The sequence below is a fragment of the Nelumbo lutea genome, chromosome 5 (assembly GCF_056320005.1).
Source record: "Nelumbo lutea isolate HS-2025 chromosome 5, American lotus-T2T, whole genome shotgun sequence".
NCBI lineage: Eukaryota > Viridiplantae > Streptophyta > Magnoliopsida > Proteales > Nelumbonaceae > Nelumbo > Nelumbo lutea.
Genome location: NC_142688.1, coordinates 2764435 through 2786448, shown reverse-complemented (window position 1 = coordinate 2786448; position 22014 = coordinate 2764435). Strand labels below are relative to the sequence as shown.

General features: G+C 40.9%; 1 protein-coding gene and 1 non-coding gene across 2 annotated transcripts in view; both read left to right on the top strand.

Annotated features, from left to right (window-relative positions):
• Positions 1-9208, top strand: part of LOC148849830 (protein S-acyltransferase 10-like) — a 67759-nt gene extending 58551 nt beyond the window's left edge. The window contains exons 9-11 of the mRNA XM_088947181.1: positions 7665-7748; positions 7897-7962; positions 8801-9208. Of these exons, the coding sequence (XP_088803307.1) occupies positions 7665-7748; positions 7897-7962; positions 8801-8975 (325 nt within the window). The 3' untranslated portion in view covers positions 8976-9208. The remainder of the gene's footprint in view (positions 1-7664; positions 7749-7896; positions 7963-8800) is intronic.
• LOC148849831 (small nucleolar RNA R71) lies at positions 2070-2176 on the top strand. Its single transcript, XR_016100026.1, has one exon. It is a non-coding gene; the product is annotated as a small nucleolar RNA R71 (small nucleolar RNA).
• Positions 9209-22014: the final 12806 nt, after the last annotated feature.

The window sequence follows — 22014 nt, the reverse complement described above, 5'->3', positions numbered from 1 at the left end:
GATAAATGATCCCAACATCTAACAACTTAATTATTTCAGCCTTTACCACTTCTTTCATGTTGGGATTCAGGCGCCTTTGGGGCTGAACGGAAGGCTTGTTGTCCTCTTCCATCAAAATTCTGTGAGTGCAGATTGATGGATTAATGCCTTTGATATCTTCTACCTTCCAAGCTATAGCATTTTTGTGTTCCCGCAGCACTCTTAATAATTTTTCTCTTTGTAAGGGATTCAGTGCTGCGGAAATTATCACGGGGAGATCTGATGGTTCCTCAAGGAAAGCATACTCTAAATGGGATGGTAATTGCTTCAGTTCAAGGGTGGGGGGTTCTTGGGGTGATGGCTTACTTGATGGTCCGGGCAATTTGCCTAAGTTCTCTAATTTAAGAAACCCCTTTCCCTTGAATTGAGGCTTATCGTTCAGGTATGCTATCATGAGGTTTATTTTTTCATTTTCTGCTTCTTCAAGTTCTCCCTGCTGGAGGCAGAGTTCAAGAGGATCAGTTATTCTACTTACCTGGAAGCATTCATCAATTGTCAATTCAATGGCATCAATCATAAAACAAGAATCATCACTAGAGGGTGCATGTTTCATAGCATCAGACATTTTAAAAATTATCTCCTCATCTTGTATCCTAAGGCTGAGTTGTCCTTGTTGGACATCAATCATTGCTTTCCCGGTAGCCAGGAAAGGTCTCCCTAGGATAAGCGGGACCTCCACATCTTCTTGCATGTCTAACACAATGAAATCAACTGGAAAAATGAATTTGTCAACTTTAACTAACACATCTTCTATGATCCCCCTAGGATGTCTAATGGATCTATCAGCCAATTGTAATGCCACTCTAGTGGGTTGGGGTTCATTCAACCCCAATTTCTTGAAGATAGAATATGGCATTAAATTGATGCTAGCTCCCAGGTCACATAAAGCTTTTTCAATTTTTAAACTGCCAATGGTACAAGGAATAGTGAAACTCCCTGGATCTTTGAGTTTCTGAGGCAGCTTGTTCAAAAGGATAGCAGAACATTCCTCATTTAATGCAACTGTAGCCACATCTCCCAGTTTCCTTTTGTTTGCCAATAATTCCTTCAAAAACCTTGCATAGTGTGGCATCTGGGCTAAAGCATCAGCAAAAGGAATATTAATATGTAAACTTTTAAATATTTCAAGAAACTTACCAAATTCCTTCTCCAATTTTTGTTGCTTCAGTCTGTGAGGGAATGGAACTTGCGGTTGTTGGTGCATCCCTTGTTGTGCTTCTAGTTGTTCCGTCTTCTGTTGACTGGTTCCAAGGCTTGTTTCTGCCTTGGGTTCAGCCCAATTCTTCTTTTCTACCTCAGGCAACTCTTTTCCACTTCTTAAGGTAATAGCTTGCACCTGCTCTCGTGCATTCACTTCAGTGTTGCTTGGAAGAGTTCCCGACAGTCTGGAAGAGATTAATTGTGCCAATTGCCCCACTTGGTTTTCCAGGTTTTTGATTGAGGCTTCCTGGTTCTGGAACCTAGTTTCTGCACCTGCTATAAATTTTGTCATCAGTTCCTCCAAATTGGATTTCGGTTCAGGCTGATGATAAGTCTGGTGGAACGGCTTGGAAATATGCTGATTTGGCCAGGACTGGTTTGAATGTCCCCTCCATCCTGGATGAAAAGTATGGTGACTCCGGTAACCCTGCTGTCTTGACGAATTGCTGACATAGTCAACTTGTTCAGTAGATGGTCTGAACTGATTGCCAACTTGGCAGTCTGTATTGATGTGGCCTCCCCCACACAATTCACAATTAAGAGGCTGCACATGCATGGCAACTATCTGCATTTCATCTATTTTTTTACTGAGTGCTCCTATTTGTGCAGCTAGTGCTGTATAAGTGTCAACATTATGCAAGCCTTGCTGCTTCCTAGTTTGAGTCCTTTCCGAATGCCATTGATAATTGTTGGCTGCCATTTCCTCAATAAGTGCATGGGCAACCTCAGGAGTTTTATTATTTATGGATCCTCCGGCTGCAGCATCTAATATGGTCTTATTTGAGTCAGTAAGACCATTATAGAAAGTCTGCACTTGCAGCCAAATGGGGAGGCCATGGTGAGGAACTCTCCTTAACAGCTCCTTGTATCGTTCCCATGACTCATATAAAGATTCCCCCTCTTGCTGGAAAAAAGTAGTGATGTCATTCCTCATTTTAGCAGTTTTAGAAGGGGGAAAATATTTAGAGAGAAAACGGCTGGCCATTTCGTCCCATGTGGCTATAGATCCTGCCAGTAATGAGTTCAACCAAGCTTTGGCTTTATCCTTCAAAGAAAATGGGAATAACCTCAGCCGGATGGCATCATCACTTACCCCATTGTGTTTGAAGGTGTCACAGATTTCCAAGAAGTTAGCAATATGGGCATTCGGATCCTCATGGGCCATACCATAAAACTGAACCGTATTTTGTATCATTTGGATTATGGCCGGTTTAATTTCGAAGTTATTGGCAGCAATAGTTGGCCTGATAATGCTGGAGACAGTCCCGGTGAGGGTAGGCTTGGCATAATCCATTATAGTTCTTTGTTCAGCCATTTCTTGTGCTTCTTGTCTGACTTGCTTAGCAGCTCTCAAACGGACACGGAGAGTCCGTTCAATCTCCGGGTCGTAAAGGATCTCTTCCAGTTCAGGTCTGCTTGTCATAAACTGTTAAAGTCAAAGCAATAAAAATGCCAATATTCACAAAAGAAAATAAATAACTAATCCTATCACACTGAAAATGTAAAGTGAATTATTGGAATACAAAACCTACATCCTATCATGAATAAATGAAGCCAATTATACTAAAAGCAGATTTAAACCAATCATCTTATTCAAGGTTCCTTTATCTACATCCATCGATTGCAACATCTGAATTCAGACCCAATTTAGATATGAGTTCAGATCTACAAGTTTTTGGTATTGTTAGTCTAGAGAAATTAATAAATAATAATTCAGATCTGAGCTGGATATCTCATACACACTCATTGGTATACACTACAATATACATCCATTAAGGTTGGAATCAATTTTGTGATGCTTTAGGGCTGAAATCAGATCTGATCTGAAAAAAAAAAAAAAAAAAAAATTTAAAAGGATCTGAAATAAACTAAAACCAGTCCTGAGTTAGGCTTGGGTTAAAGATTTTAAACTCTACAATTGAAGCTCAAACCTGTATAGCTGATGCATATCAAACACTTGCTAAGACCTGAAAATTGGGTCTGCAATGCTTGGTATTGCAAGCTATTCGGCCCATACAACTTTTGTAGAAATCTGAAATCAGGTCTGCTAACTGTTGCACTATAGCAGCCCTGCTACAGATCTGAATGCTAAAAGAAATACTTGGAAAGTGCTAATTTTTCTTAAATATCTGAGGCATAACAATTATTCAATCCAAACATACACCTCCTTAGCTAATGTAGCTCGGTTACAAGTGGGTAAAGCCAAGAATTCAGTCCACCCAGAATTCATAGTATGCTCTGTACCAGTTCAGTCCTCACATCATATCAACTGCATTTCAGATTTGAATTTCTCTCATTCCTTGCTATCCATTCACCCTTGAGGCAGGTTGGATGTATCATAGGGTGGATTGGGGTAGTGATGGCACCCAATTCACCTCAAACTTGCATCGGTTCAGATCTGAGTTCAGAGGAATTCAGATCTGAACTGAGCAGATCTGTAACAGCAGAATTCAGATCTGAACTCAAGTCTGAGTTTGGATCTGAATTCTCAATTGCCTTACCTTCAGTTATTGCTACCAAATTGTTTTTGAGGAGTAGCAGAAGTGTCCTAGGGTAAATTGGGGTGGTTATGACACCCAATTCCCCTCAAAATTGCATCAGTTCAGGTCTGAGTTCAGAGGAACTCAGATCTGAACTGTTGCAAATCTGTTGTAGCAGAATTCAGATTTGAACTCAAATCTGAATTCTGATCCGAATTCTCAATTGCTCCTCTTGTTGTTCAAAAGATATCTTTTTTTTTTCATTTTATATATATATATATTTTTTTCTTTTTGTAATGGAAAAAAGAAATAAAATTCTGAAACGCAAGCAATTCTTTTCGGCTGAGTGCTGCAGATCTGAAATCTGCTGATCTGAGTGCCGAATGCAACTCAGATCTGCAACACTCATGTTTATGTAATTTTTTTTTTTCTTTTTTTTTTCTTTCTTTGAAGGGAACAACACCAAGATTGAATAGAAATCAAACATGCCTTTATTAAAATGAAACTGAAACCAAAAAAAAGAAAGTAATCTACTTAAGAAAGAAGAAACATAACTACAGTAGTACAGCAGTTACAGTCCAAGCTGAAATGAAAAAGTTAGCAAATTAACCCAACTATGAATGCAATGCTGAATGAGATCAGATTAAGAATGCTCAATGTTTCCTAATATTGCTTCTCTAAATCCCCGGCAATGGCGCCAAAAACTTGATGTGTTGCTCATTGTGACACTAGCAAGTGCACTAGCCGTTCAAGTAATAAAGTAGAGAGTGAAGTATCGTTACCACGAGGATTTAGGAAACAATTACCAATACTAAATTGAGCACTTCTTATCTGATCAACAAATAAATCAAAACTCTAATGAAAGCTAAGAAATCCTAAATTAAAATCTATCTAAATCATTGGTCCAATTGCCTTCAAATCAGGTTAGAAGAGTAAGCAATAAATGTCAATCTCAGAATTCAGCAATCTATCAATTTGGATCATTCGAATGAATCATGATTGAGCCTTGGTTTGGTGAAACCCCAAGGTCATGAACAGCCTCTCTCAAGCGCATGTTCATCCTATGCATGAGTGACGGTTCTTCTATCTCTAGCTAGAATCTAATCCCCATGCATGCATTTCTTCAAACACTTCTAAGGCATCAATTCAAATCTGAATTGATCACCAACTGAATTGTGCAAGTTATCTCTAACCTTGCACTCAATTCAGTTCTTGAATAGTAGATCTGAATTCCTAGAGTCTCTCTCAAGCACTCTAGGAATTCCAAGCTGTAGATTAATTCGCCCAATCTGAAAATTGCAGATCTGAATTCTCTTTCAAGCAATTCAGATCTTGCAATCTCAGATCTGAGAATTCAGATCTGAGTTTTGAAGGTTAGTTGGCCGAATTACTCTACAATCACACCCTTATTCAAGAAACTTCAAGTACAATGCATGACCATTTGAATGAATCAAAAAGAATTAGATTGCAGAACTGAAATTTTACAAGCTGAAATACATCAAGGAAGAATGGAAACAAGGAGAAAGAAGAAAGAACATATAACTAAGAAACTGAATTCAAATCAAAAGAGAATGAAACTACAAATGATTTATTACAAAAAATCTTTGAATCACAAATCCTCAATTCGAACTCACCTTCTTCTTCTAGCTTGCTTGTCTTGAACTTCCTTCAGCCCTTCTTCTTCTTCTCTTCTCTCAAAGTGGCCGAACCTCTAAGAGTGGGAGAGCCTTCCTCTCAAGCAATTGAACAATTTTCTCCCCTCCTAGAGGCCTCCTTTTATAGTTTTTCAAGGGGGCTCTTGCCCCTTCTTGAAGCCTCTAGAATGGGGTGTATTACACCCCTCATGAACCTTCTAGAGTGCTCCCTCCTTCTCTTCAAGAAACTCCTAGAAGTTGCCGCCCCTAGCTCTCTTTGGGCTGCTATTTGGGCTACAACTTAGCTTGCTTTTGAGCTCATGTGGGCTACACTCTAGGCTGTTATTTGGGCTAAAAATGGGCCTTCCTTGCTGGGCCGAATTCTCCTCATAGCTAGGCTTTATTTTCTTGGGTTTTCTCAAGGAATTCACTTGCTCTTTTTGGGCCGAAGTGCTCTCTCTTGCTTCCACGACCGGTCTGGACTGAAATTGGTCTTTTTGAACCTTCTTTTCTTGCCTTTTTCCTTCCTTTTCTTGGATTGATTATCCCTGAACCTATTCTTAGCATTAAGCTAAATTAAGGCAAAAATTAATAAAACCGGCATAAAAATCCATGCTAAAGTCCTCAAAAATTATAGATAAATTGTAAGTTCATCACTTGGGCCTGGAGCGACCTCGTTGTTCCAGTTTGCGAACTGGGACGAACTTAATTCGGAGTGCAGATCGGGACATCGGCGTGCTCGAGCTCGCCCCGTGGCGAGCTGACACTTGAGCTGTCACCTGCGTCGAGTCATGTCCACGTACCGGTCCGCCTATGCCGAACTGTCGTATATGCTGAGTCACGTACTCGTGTCACCTAGTCAGGAGGTCAGGCCAAATCACCCTTCATCAACACCCATGAACACTAACCTAGCCAATGGTGATACAGTTGCTAGAGAGGGAGAAATAGGAGAAAGAACCCTGGGTTCAATCACCCGAAACACAACTTGTACTGCGTTTGGAATAAATGAGGATAAAATGAATAATCTTTTCACTTGGACATATTTTATAAATTTTGAAGTTGGCGTGACTCCTCAATGTAGAGAAAGCTACTAAAAACTCCTCTTATCTGCTGGATGTTTTGAGTAGTAGGAAGTACTTGGATGGTATCTCATCAATCTACCAAGGATTCTAGGTTTTAGAATACATCCAGTATTCTAATTGTCCAAAACTTAAGTTTAATTAGCAATTCACCAGGGCTCCTTGTGGTTGAATTTGTGTAGGGTAGTTGGGAATATAATAGAATCTGAGGGTTATCAATTGGAATGCTTCCAGGCAAGTTGATCATGGAACAAAGGACCTTGTAGAGCTATTTGAATCACCATAAACTAAACTTATCATGGAAAAAAATATTTTTTTTTGGCAGAAAGAAAAATATTGAATGATTAAAAATTATTATCTAGTGCTGCACCCTGCTATCTGGGCTCTTGGATAGGAGGGTGGACTGAATACAGACCTAACCTCCAGCATTTTTTGCACCAGTAGTTACCATCAGACGTGAGCCTGCATTCTCATGCTTGTTAACCTAAAATTTTACCATTGATTGAAATTACATACAATTAACAATTATGATTCAAGTATTTGGAGCCAAGACTTCAGAACAAAGAGTTGATGGATCTGATTGCTACATGAACAAGAATCAGTGCCAAACTTATCTTAGCAAGTGGTGTATGGGGAACTATGAAGCCAACTATACCTGTTGAATCCTCATTTTGTTCACCCTGAAAAGAATGCATCCATAATCTGACAAGGCTGGCCCTCAGTAAAGTTCCTAAACGCTCTGCATCTTCCCTAAACAATGAATTTGAAGAAAATTGGCTTATCTTTGAACCCATTTGAATGAGGTAATCACTTATGATGCCAAAGATGGTCCTTGTAATAAATTGAACTGCTTAAATGCTTTTGACTGAAAATTGCAGTAATGGGATTGAGATTTAAATATAGTGCTCAATTGATTCCACCTGTAGAATTATGAATCAATTCATATCTCCGAGTTAGTTCTGAGTGGATCTTAGCAAAGTCTTGCCAGGGCATGATCTCGCTCAGTGCAACAATGTTATATGCTACAGATGGATTGCCACAATAAAGAAAGATGAAGTGTCTAAGTTGCAAAGTGTTATCACTCTGGTTCTAGATTGATACTAATTGGCTCCACTAATCTTGTTTTTATGTTTTATTTAGTTGTCCACATTTAGTTTTTTCAAAATTCAACAAACTTTATTATTCTCATTTTCTAAGCTGCTTTCTAATTTTGGAATAACATGCATTAGCAGGTGGAAAGATGCCATCATGATATTGCTTCTGGCCACACTGTCCATTTGTCTGATCTTTTTGGTCTTGCTTTTTCTTTTCCATAGGTAAGATTTGTTGCAGATGCATTATCAGAAAGTTGTTTTTGTTTTCTGCATAAATCTTTCTTCCCCATGTTATTGACATTCTTTCCCTAAAGGTTCCCCCAAAAATCCATCACTTTAGTTGGCTAATCTTAACCTTGTCCTGCTACAGCTATCTTGTTCTCACAAATCAGACTACCTATGAACTAGTAAGACGACGTCGAATCCCATATTTAAGGTTAGTTTTATGCGTGTCTTGCTTTCAATTATAATTGCAAGTTATGGGCTATGAAGTGTAAGTTTGGTTATTTTATCGTTATGAAAATATTTTAGCTTCATCAGGTATACCAGACTTGGTATCTTGAATTGAATGAGTTGACAAATTATTCTTTCATTTGATCCTTTCAATTGTTATTCTACATCAATCTTAAAATTGGAATTTAGCCCAACATTTGTTTAAAGATGTTTCTTGCTCAAGTAAAACTAGAGTGGATCGAAAGAACCAAGGATGAAGGCCTGGCTAGTAACTGGGACATGTAATTACCAGTTTCCATTCTCCCATCCACAATTTTTTATGACAAAGAATCCCTTGGATTTGATAATGTTAGCTTGTCCCAAAAGGAACATCCTGCGACACATTATTTTGTTCCCCAAAACAGTAGTGGACCAGACAGTTAATTACTTAATGTCAACTGACGAGATGGTGTGGGTGAACATATGATTGTTGGTTGCCCATGTTGTACCTAGTCTATTGCGGTACTGTGTTTTACTTTGCCTACTTGTGTTATTAAAGAATTCTAGGCTTTTTACTTGCCTTTTTCTACAAAAAAAAAAAGAACTTAGGTTATTCTCTAAGACAATTTTTTTTTCTTTCCATGTTGATGTGGGCTTTTGGCCCCAGCAGAGCTAAATGTTATGGATTTCACCTTGGTAAATACAACCCACTTGCCAAGGGACTTGTAGTGGTGGTGATCTAGCAAATTCGTCTATGCACGTTTTAGAATTTCCCACATGTTGGTTTTTAAACATCTGATTATTCTTGTTGTTACCATCTAAAATCTTCCTTGAACTTGCAGAGGGATTCCTGAAAGAGTTTACCCTTTCAGTAAAGGCATCTGTAGAAATCTGTATAATTTCTGTTGTGCTTCAAGCAGCATATACTCCGTGGAACCATTGCCCACACCAGAGGAGCTGGAAGCCAAGTCAAGACCTTACACGTGCTTGGATGTTTTGTCTTGTTGTTGTTGCTGACATTTGGGGCCTTGTATCATCTTCTCGTACAATTTAATTTTTTTAGTGCTGATTTGCCGTGAAAGCATGTCCGTGCATTCTTTCTTTTCTTTTCATTTTCTAGTTACATGGTTACAGGATATGCCATGGCATTGTTTTCAGCCTTTACACTTGCGGGTTAGTAGATGTAATTTTGGGATGGTCTATGTTCTTAGGGCAATTTCAATTGAAAAATTTCCTATTTGAAAAGACAAGGGTTGCGTCGTGTATATATATATATACTTAAACAAAGCCTACATAAAAGAAAGAAAAGGGTTGTGTCAGATTGGCGGCAAGGCATTACAACTTTTGCTAAATCAGGATTCAGGATGAATATTATATTAAAATTAAAATTCAGGCCCCCCGTTCTCTAATCTCTAGTTGATAGCGAAGATAAGAAGAGAGAGCAGCAGCAAGACAACAATAGTCAATCTAGAAGTCAGAGCTTTGGGAAGCTAATTAATTTAACTATTAACCAAGTAAACGGTATTTTTTATATCAAGGTTCGAAGCATCTGTGTTGCAACGAGTTACCGAAAGGGACTTTAAGGGCGGCGTATACTAGAAAATACGATGGAAATAATAAAACAAATATGGTAGGTTTATGTAAGTATGTTGTAAATAAAGCAAATAAACATTATATGTGTTTGGTTCTGTTTATATTTATTGGATGCGTGTTTCAAGAAACAGTTATATGAATATTTCAGTGTAATACTTTCACTTTGGTGTATAAGATTTATTAGTTAATCCAATGGTCTAAATTACATGTGCTTATAATTAAAGACTGATTTTTAGATCCAACGGCAAAAATATGAGAAATGATAACCAATGACTATAAGTAAATAGAAGAAATAAGCAAGTAATTAGTAGTGTCTGGACTTTCTATTAGTGGATAATGAAATTCATAATGAGAGAGAAAGAGAGAGAGGATGGTTTTTAATAATGTGGGGACAATATAACCAAGAAAGAGATGGTTCTCTTTTTTCCACTCTTGATTTTTCCCCTCTAGCTTCACTACAAGTAATGGAGAAATTAACTAGTATGAGTCTAAAGAGAGAAATTAACTAGTATAAGTCTAAAGAGAGAAATTAACAGAGACGGAGAGAGTGACGAGTAATCAGTTAAAGTCTTTGGGTTGGGGGGTTGTTGATGGGTGATAGGGGGTCTATGAATATGAATGATTGAAACTAGGGATATAAGAGAGAGAGAGAGAGAGAGAGAGAGAGAGAGAGAGAGATGTTGGAAAATGGGGTCATTGAAAACTTTGGAGGAGAAGTTTTGAGGTGCGTCTGAAGACACTGTCTTTAGAATGTTATTTGTCCCCACTCAGTTTCACTAAGTTTGTTGTTGGGTTATGTTATGGATACACCGCCCAGCAACACATTGCGGCGCAGTCACAGGCAGCGGCATGCACAGCAGGCCGCGTAGCAGCACGCACCGCCTGGCAGCGCGCAACACGCACCGCACAATAGCAGCACACGCCACACGACAGCAACACTATGAGATGTGTGCATCGCCCTGCAGTAGCAGTAGAGCGAGACCCACATGACAGCTCATCAGGGTGGGTCCACACTTATCTCTTCTCGCCAACTTGTCGCCAGCTATACCATTCCTCATCCTTTATCCTTATCTTATCTTATCTTAAGTAGGAGTTGTGTTACCCTTAGAAGTAGGTAATTAGGAGTTTGAGTTTAATTAGGAATTTTCTTCTGTAATCTCCTATTTAAGGAGCCACGAATTGAAGAAAAGGCATTGAATTTTCGATCAAGAAAAGAGCTTAGGAGAGTTAGGGTGATCTCTTGGACAAATCACCCCTAGTTCGCCACAATAGGGTCAGCACGCAAAGGGAAGGGCAAGGGAAGGCTAGGAGTTTTCCCCGTGGACCGCCCCGTGACGAGATCCTACGCTTGGGCCCATAACATTTTGGTATCAGAGCCAAGCGTCATGGGCGACATGGAGCAGTTGTCATCCAAGGTCCACAAATTGGAACACCGACTCGTGGAAAATCACGCAGAAGTAAGAGAAGTCAAGGAGGATGTTAGGGAGCTTCGACATCTACTAGAGTTATACTTCGCCACCAGAGAAAGGAGTACTGAAGAGGTGGCCACCAACCACAACCATCGTCCCGATCAGGCCGAAGGCTTCGGTGAACGACAGGACGCCACCCCAGCTGCAGCAGTCATACCCAAATACAATCGTTTGGAGTTTCCCTCATACAGCGGCAGTGGCGACCCACTAGGATGGCTGTACCGCTGTGAGCAATTCTTCCGTAATCAACGCACAGAGGAGAAGGACAAGGTCAGCCTGACCGCATTCCACCTAATCGAAGAAGCGCAGCTCTGGTTCTACCGAGTAGAGCAGGAAGAACCAGGCCTTAGTTGGGAGTAGTTCATTAACCTCAAGCAGACCGGGACAGTAGCAGAGTGTCAGTGGCAATTTCAGTCCCTTCTCGCCAGAGCCTCTTCAGTTCGACTAGACCAGCAGGTGGATATGTTCATAGCTGGCCTAGCCGAACCTCTGCAAGTTGACGTAGAGATGCAGAGCCTACCTAACCTGGACACAACAATGAATTTAGCCCGAGCCTTCGAGCGCAAACTACAGATTAGCCGAGGGCCGTCTAGCATGGGACGCCCAGTAACGGCTTGGACAAACCCGAAGCCTGCTGGAGGAGGGCCCTCGCTGGCAGCCAACAGGGAACCGCGACCTTTCACCAATAACTCTCCCCGATCTGCAACCAACATAGGGAGCAGCACGATGACACCTCCAATCAGGTGCCTATCCAGAGCCGAGATGGCAGAACGCTGGGCCAAGGGCCAATGCTTCAACTATGACGAATTGTACTCTGCCGACCACCGCTGCAAGCGGTTGTTCTGCCTTCTGGTAGATGAACTAGAGGATAAAGAAGAGGGGCAGACAACACTAGAACCCGAGATCTCCCTTCACGCCATCACCGGAATACAAAACTCCCAAACCATGCAGCTGTAGCCCCAAGTGGCAGGAAAATAGGTACGGGTTTTGGTGGACTCAGGAAGCACACATAATTTTATCAGCAAGCAAGCGGTGCTCCATCTGAAACTACCGGTGGAAAACAGACCACGACTTCAGGTAGCCGTAGCAAATGGGGAGAGAATTCACAGCCCAGGGATCTGCCGAGACATCCAAATACAGGTGGATTCTGAACCATTCCTCGCTGATCTGTTTGTATTGCCCCTAAACGAATTTGATATAGATTGGAAATCAAGTGGCTCATCACCCTCGGCCCTATCCTATGGGACTTCAGTGCCTTGACCATGACGTTTAACCTACATGGGAAACAAGTCACCTGGAAAGGGACCAAGATGAGAGCAAAAAGACCACAGGTACATGCTCTTCATGGCGATGCCTTGCACACTACAAAGATGGAGAAACTGCTAACTGATTTTCCAGACGTGTTCACAGAACCCAAGGGCCTTCCCCTTGTTCGATCATGTGACCATCGGATCCCCTTAATGCCAGGGACTGGACCCGTGGTCATTCGGTCATACCGCTACCCACACCTTCAGAAGGACGAGATAGAGAACTAGTGTACAGAAATGCTGAAGCAGGGTATTATCCGCCCAAGCCGTTCCCCATTCTCTTCGCCGGTCTTGCTGGTGCCAAAACAGGATGGCACCTGGAGGTTTTGTGTAGACTATCGGGAGCTCAACAACAGGACCGTCAAGGACAAGTTTCCGATCCCTATGGTGGACAAACTGCTAGATGAGCTCCACGGGTCTCAATATTTCTCTAAGCTGGATCTCAGGTCAAGCTACTTCCATGTTCGAATGGCCCTCGAGGATGTGAAGAAAACAGCCTTCCGAATGCATCACGACCACTTTGAATTCTTGGTCATGCCTTTTGGTCTCACCAACGCTCCATCCACTTTTCAGGCCTTGATGAACGAGGTATTTAGACCCCACCTCCGCAGGTTCGTCCTAGTATTTTTTGACGACATCCTGATTTACAGTACATCGTGGGTGGAGCACGTTTATCACCTACGAATAGTCCTGGAGCTGCTACGCCAACATAAGCTCTTCCTAAAATGAACCAAGTGTTCCTTTGGAGAGAAACAAGTCCTTTATCTAGGACATATAATCAACATGGGAGGAGTCTCGGTAGATGGCTCCAAGATTCAGGCCATTTGGGAATGGTCCAAGCCTCAGTCCACTAGGGCTCTCCACGGGTTCTTAGGTCTCACGGGATACTACCGCAAGTTTGTGAGAGATTACGGACTCCTGGCTGCCCCATTAACCAAGATGTTGAAGAAAAATGCATTTCAGTGGGATGAAGCAGCAGACGCCGCCTTCACAAACTTAAGAGAGGCACTCTCCTCTACCCCCGTGCTGCAGTTACCAAACTTCAACCAAGAGTTTACGGTTGAGTGTGATGCTTCTGGCATAGGCATCGACGCAATGCTGTAGCAGCAAGAGCACCCCATAGCCTTCTTCAGCCGCAAGCTAGTAGACCGGCACCTAAAGCTACCTGCCTATGAGCACGAATTAATTGGGCTTGCCAAGGCCGTCCCACACTAGAGGCCATATTTGTGGAGCAGACCTTTCATCGTCAAGACAGACCATTACAGCCTCAAGTACCTTCTAGAGCAGTGGCTTACTACCCCACCCCAGTAGCACTGGGCAAGTAAACAGCTAGGGTTTGACTTCCGCGTAGACCACAAGGCAAGGGCTTCAAACCGGGCCGCCGATGCACTATCTAGGCATGATGAAGACCAGGTACACCTTTACACGATCTCCCGACCCCGCGTCACCCTATTGGAGAACCTAAGGAGCATACTGCCCCAATCACCGACATGGAAGGATCGTGTGCAAGAATTACAGTCAGGCACAACCAACCCGAACTGGTCCATCCATGAGGGACTTGTGCTATACAAAGGGAGGGTATATCTCCCGACGGATTGCCCATTCCAGCCATCATCGCCAGCATCCATAACGCCACCCATGAAGGGGTTCAGAAGACATTGCACCATGTCCGCACCGACTTTCATTGGCATGGTATGCGCGGCTCAGTTAGGGATTTCATCCAGAACTACTCCACATGTCTGCAACAAAAGTGGGAGAATTTACACCCGGCTGGCCTCCTGCAGCCCCTCTCACTCCCAACACAGATTTGGGCCGATATCTCCATGGACTTCATTGAAGGCTTGCCTAAAGTCGAAGGGAAATCAGTTTTATTCATGGTGGTGGACCGCTTCTCCAAATATGCCCATTTCATTCCGTTGTCCCACCCATACAGTGTAGTCTCTGTGGCCCATGCCTTCTTCACACACATTTTTTGCCTACATGGGCTGCCCGAGTCCATCGTCAGCGACATGGACGCAGTTTTCACCAACACCTTTTGGAAGGAGCTGTTCCGATTACAAGGCACAACCCTGGCTTTCTCCTCTGCCTACCATCCACAAACAGACGGGCAAACGGAGGTTGTCAACCAGACCATAGAGATGTACCTCCACTGTTTCATAGGAGACTAACCACGATGCTGGGTGGATTGTCTCCCTTGGGCCGAATACTGCTACAACACGTCCTACCACTCCTCCCTTGACATGACTCCCTTTCGGGTTGTGTATGGCCGAGACCCTCCCAGTATTTTATCTTACGAACCAGGTTCCACACGGTTGGAAGAAGTAGATCACAGTCTCCAAGATCGCAACGCCCTCCTGACCGAAGTCTCCCTATGCTTGCAGCAGGCACAGGCGCGCATGAAGCAAACCTACGATCAGCACCGCCGCGAAGTCACCTTCGAGCTAGGTCAGTTCGTTTGGCTGAAGCTCCAACCTTACCGACAGCTCTCTCTCAGGCAGCGAGGCCCCCCCAAGCTGGCCCCAAAATTTTACGGGCCCTTCAAGGTTCTACGGCAGGTCGGGAAGGTTGCCTATCAACTCGAGCTACTGGAGCATAGTAGAATCCATGACATCTTCCATGTGTCCCTACTGAAGCCTTTTACAGGGACTCCTCTTGAGCACGTGCCTTCTCTACCCCCTCTAAAGGACGGTAGACCCATCCTCCATCCTCGAGCTCTTTTCCGGTCACGCATCAATCAAGGTACCTTTGAGGTTCTTGTAGAATGGGAAGGACTACCCTCAATGGAGGCCACTTGGATTCCCTGGACCGACCTTCACAATGCCTACCTAACTCTCGAGCTTGAGGACAAGCTCGTTGTCCAGGAGGGGTGTGATGTTATGGATACACTGTCTGACAGCACATTGCAGCACAGTCACAGGCAGCGGCACGCACAATAGGCTGTGCAGCAGCACGCACCGCACAACAGCAGCACGCGCCACACGGCAGCAGCATTGTGAGACACACACACCGCCCGACAGCAACAGTAGGGTGGGACCCACATGACAGCTCTTCAGGGTGGGTCCACACTTATCTCTTCTCGCCAACTCGTCACTAGCTATACCATTCCTCATCCGTTATCCTTATCTTATCTTATCTTAAGTAGGAGTTGTGTTACCCTTAGAAGTAGGTAATTAGGAATTTCCTTATGTAATCTCCTATTTAAGGAGCCACGAATTGAAGAAAAAGCATTGAATTTTTGATCAAGAAAAGAGCTTAGGAGAGTTAGGGTGATCTCTTGGACAAATCACCCCTAGTTCGCCACAATAGGGTTAGCACGCAAAGGGAAGGGCAAGGGAAGGCTAGGAGTTTTTCCCATGGACCGCCCCGTGACAAGATCCTATGCCCAGGCCCATAATAGGTTATAGGCAAATTCGTTCCCATGATACAATAGAGCCTTAGACAAGAATCTTCAACCAGCAAATTTGAAGAGTCTCCGACAAAGAGAGAGAGAGAGAGAAAGTGTATTTCGAAAAATGTGTGCTTGAGAAGTCCGATTCATGCTCCTTATATAATTTATGAAAAGGTATGAAGAAAATGTAGGTGTTGGTTCACAGAAGGCACCTTGAATAGTCACAATTTGATTGTTCAAAAGGTAATTAATAGTTAATGACTGTTAACTTTGAATTGTGCCTCTTGATCACACCCGATCGAATCGTGTCCATTGATCTCATCAACGGTGATCAACGATCAACATCACATCAAAACCAAAGCTGCCCTTCGCAAACCACGCGGGTGCGCGTGAAGTGCGAGCAAAGTGCCTAATTGCGGCGCACACATGCACGCACACGGGTTGCGTGGTATCAAACCTCCATACTCTCCTCTACTATTTCTAATGAGTGTAAATCAGCTTCTATTAAAATACTGAAAACAAAGCTTATAATTTTCCAATGTAGGACAAGTTCAAAATTGGGTTTTGTAAGAGAAAGGCTAATTTTCCAAACAAGTGTGCAGGTGCAACTTCTCATGTAACTGACTAATCAAACCCATTGGATTTAATCTCTTATGAGATTAAAACCCAACAATCCCCCACATTGATTGATCAATTACATAGTTCTCTCTCGATCCAAACTACTATTACATAGTTATGCATACAAAAGATGTTTATCAACTTAAACCTTTTGTTAGTATAGATATCTCAAAACCTTGTCAAAGTTATTGGTGGTAAGACCTTAAATCAATTATTCTCAAGACAGACTAGAGATACCCATACACACAAAAATGTCCCGTCTCTGCAAGAGTTTCAAATTTTGCTCAACACTGGTATGACCATATGCTTATTTCTTGGTTTCATGAACAATCCCAAGAGCAAATCCAAACTCTCATGAGAAGCAACACCACTTCTATGTTCACATAGGTGAAGTTCCACTGTGTTTCGTTATTTGACACATTTCAGAATTTCGTTAAGATTTTAACTCAACCTCTCATTATAACGGACAACACTGTTTATGTTGTGATGGGAAATTTCTCAATGTCAATGCTAATAGTCACATTGCTGTAACTTGTTACCCATTAAACCCAATACTGATGGTTTTCAATTCAGGTCGGGTTACCATTATAGGTGACTAAGTAAAGGGTTTTAATCCCATATCTTTGGTTGTTGTTCTTACCAATTCTCTAACTAAGCCATTGGTAAGAGGACCAACCAAGTTTTTACTTAACCTCACATTTTCAGGTCGGGTTACCATTATAGGTGACTAAGGGTTTTAATCCCATTTCTTTGGTTGTTGTTCTTACCAATTCTCTGACCAAGCCCTTGGTAAGAGGATCAACCAAGTTTTTACTTAATCTCACATAGGTTATAGTGATGATTCCATCTTGAATCAATTGCCTAAAAAATTCATATCTTAGACTTATATGTCTAGACTTACCATTGTAAGTACAGAGTTGCCTCACTATCACAGTAAATAAAAATTAGAGGCATAGGATTAGGCCAAGGTTTTATATCCAACAATAAATTCCTAATCCATTCAGCCACTTTTCTAGCAGCCACTAAGATTATGAATTCAGATTCCATGGTCGAGTGAGATATACAAGTTTGTTTCTTAGATGCCCAAGAGATCGCTCCCCCACCAAGGACGAAAATCCATCCAGAGGTGGACTTGTTATCTCCATTACTAGTAATCCAACTTGCATCGGTGTACCCTTCTAGTACAGCTGGATAATCACAGTAAAATAAGTCAAGTTCCAATGTTCTCTTGAGATATCCAAGAACTCTCTTAATTGCCTTCAAGTCCTCTGCACGTGGATTACTTGTAAACCAACTGAGTTAATTATTGCAAATGTAATATCAGGTCTAGTACAAAGCATAGCATACATCAAACTTCCTACTGCACTGGCATACTCAAGTTGTGCAATTGCTCTACCAGTATTTTCTACTAGCTCTATACTAGAATCATATGGTGTGCTATATTCTTTAAATCCTAAATACTTAAAATTCTCAAGTACTTTTTCAATATGATGTGATTGGCTTAATGTGTAATCCCTACTATGCTTTTTAACTTTTATTCCCAAGATGGTATCTATTTATCCTAAATCTTTCATCTTGAAGATGAAGGTAATAGTTTTGTAGTTTCATTTATACCAACCATATTTGTACCCACAATAAGCATATCATCAACATAAAGACACACAATTACACCATAATTTTCAGCGAATTTTGAGTAAATGCATCAATCCGTACTATTATGTTTAAAACTAAAAGCTAAAATGCAAGAATCAAATTTCTCATGCCACTGTTTAGGTGTTTGTTTTAATCCATATAATGATTTAACTAGTTTACAGACTTTCTTCTCATTTCTAGGAATAACAAATCCTTTTGGCTATTTCATATAAACCTCTTCATTTAAATCATCATTTAAAAAAACAGTTTTGACATCTATTTGATGAACAAATAAGTGATAAATGGATGCTAATGCTATGAGTGTTTTAATAGAAGTTATTCTAGCCATTGGTGCATAGGTGTTAAAGTAATCAATCCCTTCCTTTTGACTAAATCCTTTTGCTACCAATCTAGCCTTAAAAGTTTGTATAGTTCCATCAGTGTTGTATTTTCTTTTAAACATCCATTTACATTTGATTGGTTTTGATCCTAGAGGTAGGTCTACTAGTACCCATGTGTTATTTGACATTATTGAATCCATTTCATCATTTATAGCTTCCTTCCAAAAGGCAGCATCTCTAGAGGTCATGGCCTCATTGTAGGTTTTTGGATTATTTTCAATGTTCTGGACAATGAGTATCTTATTTAAAATCTCCTCTTTATCAGCCTCAACAAAAAATACAATTGATTGAGTATAGATAAAATCTGAACCTAAGTGTTTATTTGTTCTTTGTCTTTGACTTCTTCTAGATTCTATTATAGGTGTTAGTGTTGAGATCTGAATTTCTCTTTCATGTTCTCTATCATTTTTTGTGTATTCATTTTTTGTAGATTCAGAACACAGTTTATTCTCAAAGAATTCAACGTCTCTAGTTTCAATTATTATGTTGGACTCTAAGTTTAGAAACTTATATGCCTTACTATGTTCTGCATATCCAACAAACATACTTCTCTTAGCTCTGAGTTCTAATTTGGTTCTTTTAGGATCCAAAACTTTATAATATGCTAAGCACCCCCACACTTTTAGATATGCTAAATTTAGCTTTCTTCTTGTCCATAATTCATATGGACATTTGTTATTAACTCTATAAACAATTCTGTTATGTAAATGACAGGCCGTTAGGAGTGCTTCCCCCCATAGGTTTAAGGGTGCATTAGCTTTTAACAACATGCAGTTTATCATTTCTGTAAGTGTTCTATTTTTCCTTTCGGCTAGGTCATTCTGTTGAGGGGTACAGAAAGCAGAACACTGATGTATTATTCCAAATTCTTTACACAAAGAATTAAACTCATTTTTAAAGTATTCAATACTCCTATCACTTCTAAGGATTTTAATTTTCTTTTCTAATTGATTTTCAACTTCAGTCTTATACAGTTTAAACATGTCAAAGGCTTCATCCTTAGTTCTCATAAGGTAGACATAGGTGTACATAGAAAAGACATCTATAAATGTTATGAAGTATCTCTTACCTCCTCTAGTTAATACACCATTGAGTTCACAGATGTTAGAATGAATTAGTTTTAGAAGTTGATAATTTCTCTCAACATTAGGGAAATGTTTCTTAGCCATTTTAGATTGTACACATATTTCACATTTTTTAGTTGATTCAAGTGTGCCAATCTATAATGCCATAAAGAGAAATAATCAACAATATAAGCAAAAACTTTTCCTTCATTAATACTTAATTTGAACATACCATTACAACCATATCCCTTTCCAACAAACATCTCATTCTTTGATATGATTAATTTGTCAGATTCAAAAATAACTTTGAATCCCCTCTTACAGACAAGGTTTACTAAGACTGAGTTCTTTCTAATATTAGGAACATGGAGAACATTCAGGAAAGTCAATGACTTTCCGGAGGTGAAGTTTAATTCCACATTACCTCTTCTAACAACTTTGGCACATGTTTGGTTTTCCATCTGTACCTCCTAGCCATCAGTCATTTCTTCATATGTCTTGAACAAGGACTTGTCTTTGCAAACATGGACTATGGCGCCTGAATCAAACCACCATCTAGAAGACGATTCTGCCATATTTACTTCAGTAATCATGGCCACCAGATTGTCTTCCACCATGTTTGCGGGCTTGGTTCCACCTTTCCAATGTTGGCAGATTTGGGCATAATGCCCCTTCTTTCCACAAACATAGCATGATCCCTTCTTGAAGTTCTCATCTTTCTTCTTTACTTGTAATGCATGATTAGTCTTGTTCGATCAATTTTCCACAAAATTTACCTTAGAGTTCAACATTGGCCAGGGTCTTATCCTTACTGTCTCTAATTCGAGATTCTTCTTCAACATGAAAATGTTGTTGAATTTGCTCCAAGGTAAGTTCTTCAGCCTTATACAGAAACTTCTTCCTGTAATCCTTCCAAGAGGGTGGTAGTTTGGCAATAATTGCTCCCACTTGAAAAGATTCAGGAATGATGATACCAAGGGACCGAATTTTGTTGACTATCACCTATAGTTCATGAACTTGCTCCAGTATGGGTTTATGGTCGTTCATGGTGAAGTCAAAGTATTCTGCGATAAGATACTTATTCATATATGCTTCTTGCACCTTGTATTTGAAATCTAGAGCCTTCAAGAATTCTTTTGGGGATGTAAGTTCCTTGTAGAAGTTGTAGAGTCGATCTGATAAGGCATTCAGTATGTGTCCCCGGCATATAAGTGAATCATCTTCTCGTTTTGCTCTTTCCTTCTTCAAATTTTCTAAGCCTTTGTCAGTGGATTCGGGAAGTGATTGCAAATTCGGCTGAAGTTTGCTCTATCGAACTGGTCCAGTCGAACAAGATCTTGGTTCATCATCTTGATCGAAGTCATGCTTGCTTTTGCCTCCATTGCAGAATAGCATTTTAAAATTGTTGGAAAATGGGGGTCACTGAAAACTTTGGAGGAGAAGCTCTGAGGTGCATCTGAAGACACTTTTTAGAACGTTATTTGCCCCCACTCAGTTTCACTGAGTTTGTTGTTCGATTATAGAAAAATTCGTTCCCAGGATACAATAGAGCCTTGGGCGAAAATTTGCAACTAGCAAAGTTGAAGAGTCTCTGAAAAAACCTTATGTGCGACGACTATTTAAAAGGTAGTTAATAGTTAATGACTGTTATTTTTGAATTGTGCCTCTTGATCACATCCGATCGAATCGTGTCCGTTGATCAACAGTTAACATCACACCAAAACCAAAGCCGTCCTTTATGAGCAAAATGTGCTTCTAAAGCACCTCATTGCGCGGTATCAAGCCTCCATACTCTTCTTTACTATTTTTAAGGAGTGTAAATCAACTCTTATTAAAATATTGAAAACAAAGCTTATAATTTTCCAATGTGGGATAAGTTCAAAACTGAATTTTGTAAGAGAAAAATAATTTTCCAAACAAATGTGCAAGTGCAACTTCTCGTGTAATTTACCAATCAAACCCATTGTATTTAATGTCTTATGAGATTAAAATGCTTTTCCCTAATCTTTCTCGTTCTAGCCTCGTGTATACTGTATTGGGCACTTTGGGGGAGATAGCAGTTTTGGAGTGCCTTTTTGCATCGAAACTCTTCTATTACGTTTGTTTTCTCAAGTCTGGCCGGTATATTGAGTGGGAAGAAAGCAAGATATCTTTTGCCCACAACAACCCAAATTCCAATCTTGATGGAGAGAGATGATCGATGATCCTAGTTTGTTAAAGGTCGGAGCAGCTTGGATCTTCCATATTCTGGAGACCACCACAACAGACAAACAAGGAGAAGAAGACGGCAATGGAGGAGACACCATGTGGAATCTCAATGACTCGCTTGATCAGAGGAAAGAGGATGAATCCGAAGGTTGTACCTTGCAGAAGACGTCGGTCGATGGAGACAAGGGCAAGGGGGGGGATTAACGGAGTGTCAACGACGAAGTCTTACCGGCGTCCAGTGGCTAGCGTCAATGGTGTGAAAAGAAAGAACTCCCCCTGCCCCACCAATCGTCTGCATCGTCTAGCTCTGGACCTCTGGTCATGGTTAGGGCTTCAATTGTTTTTTTTTTTTTTCTCTTGTGGGATGGTAGATCCG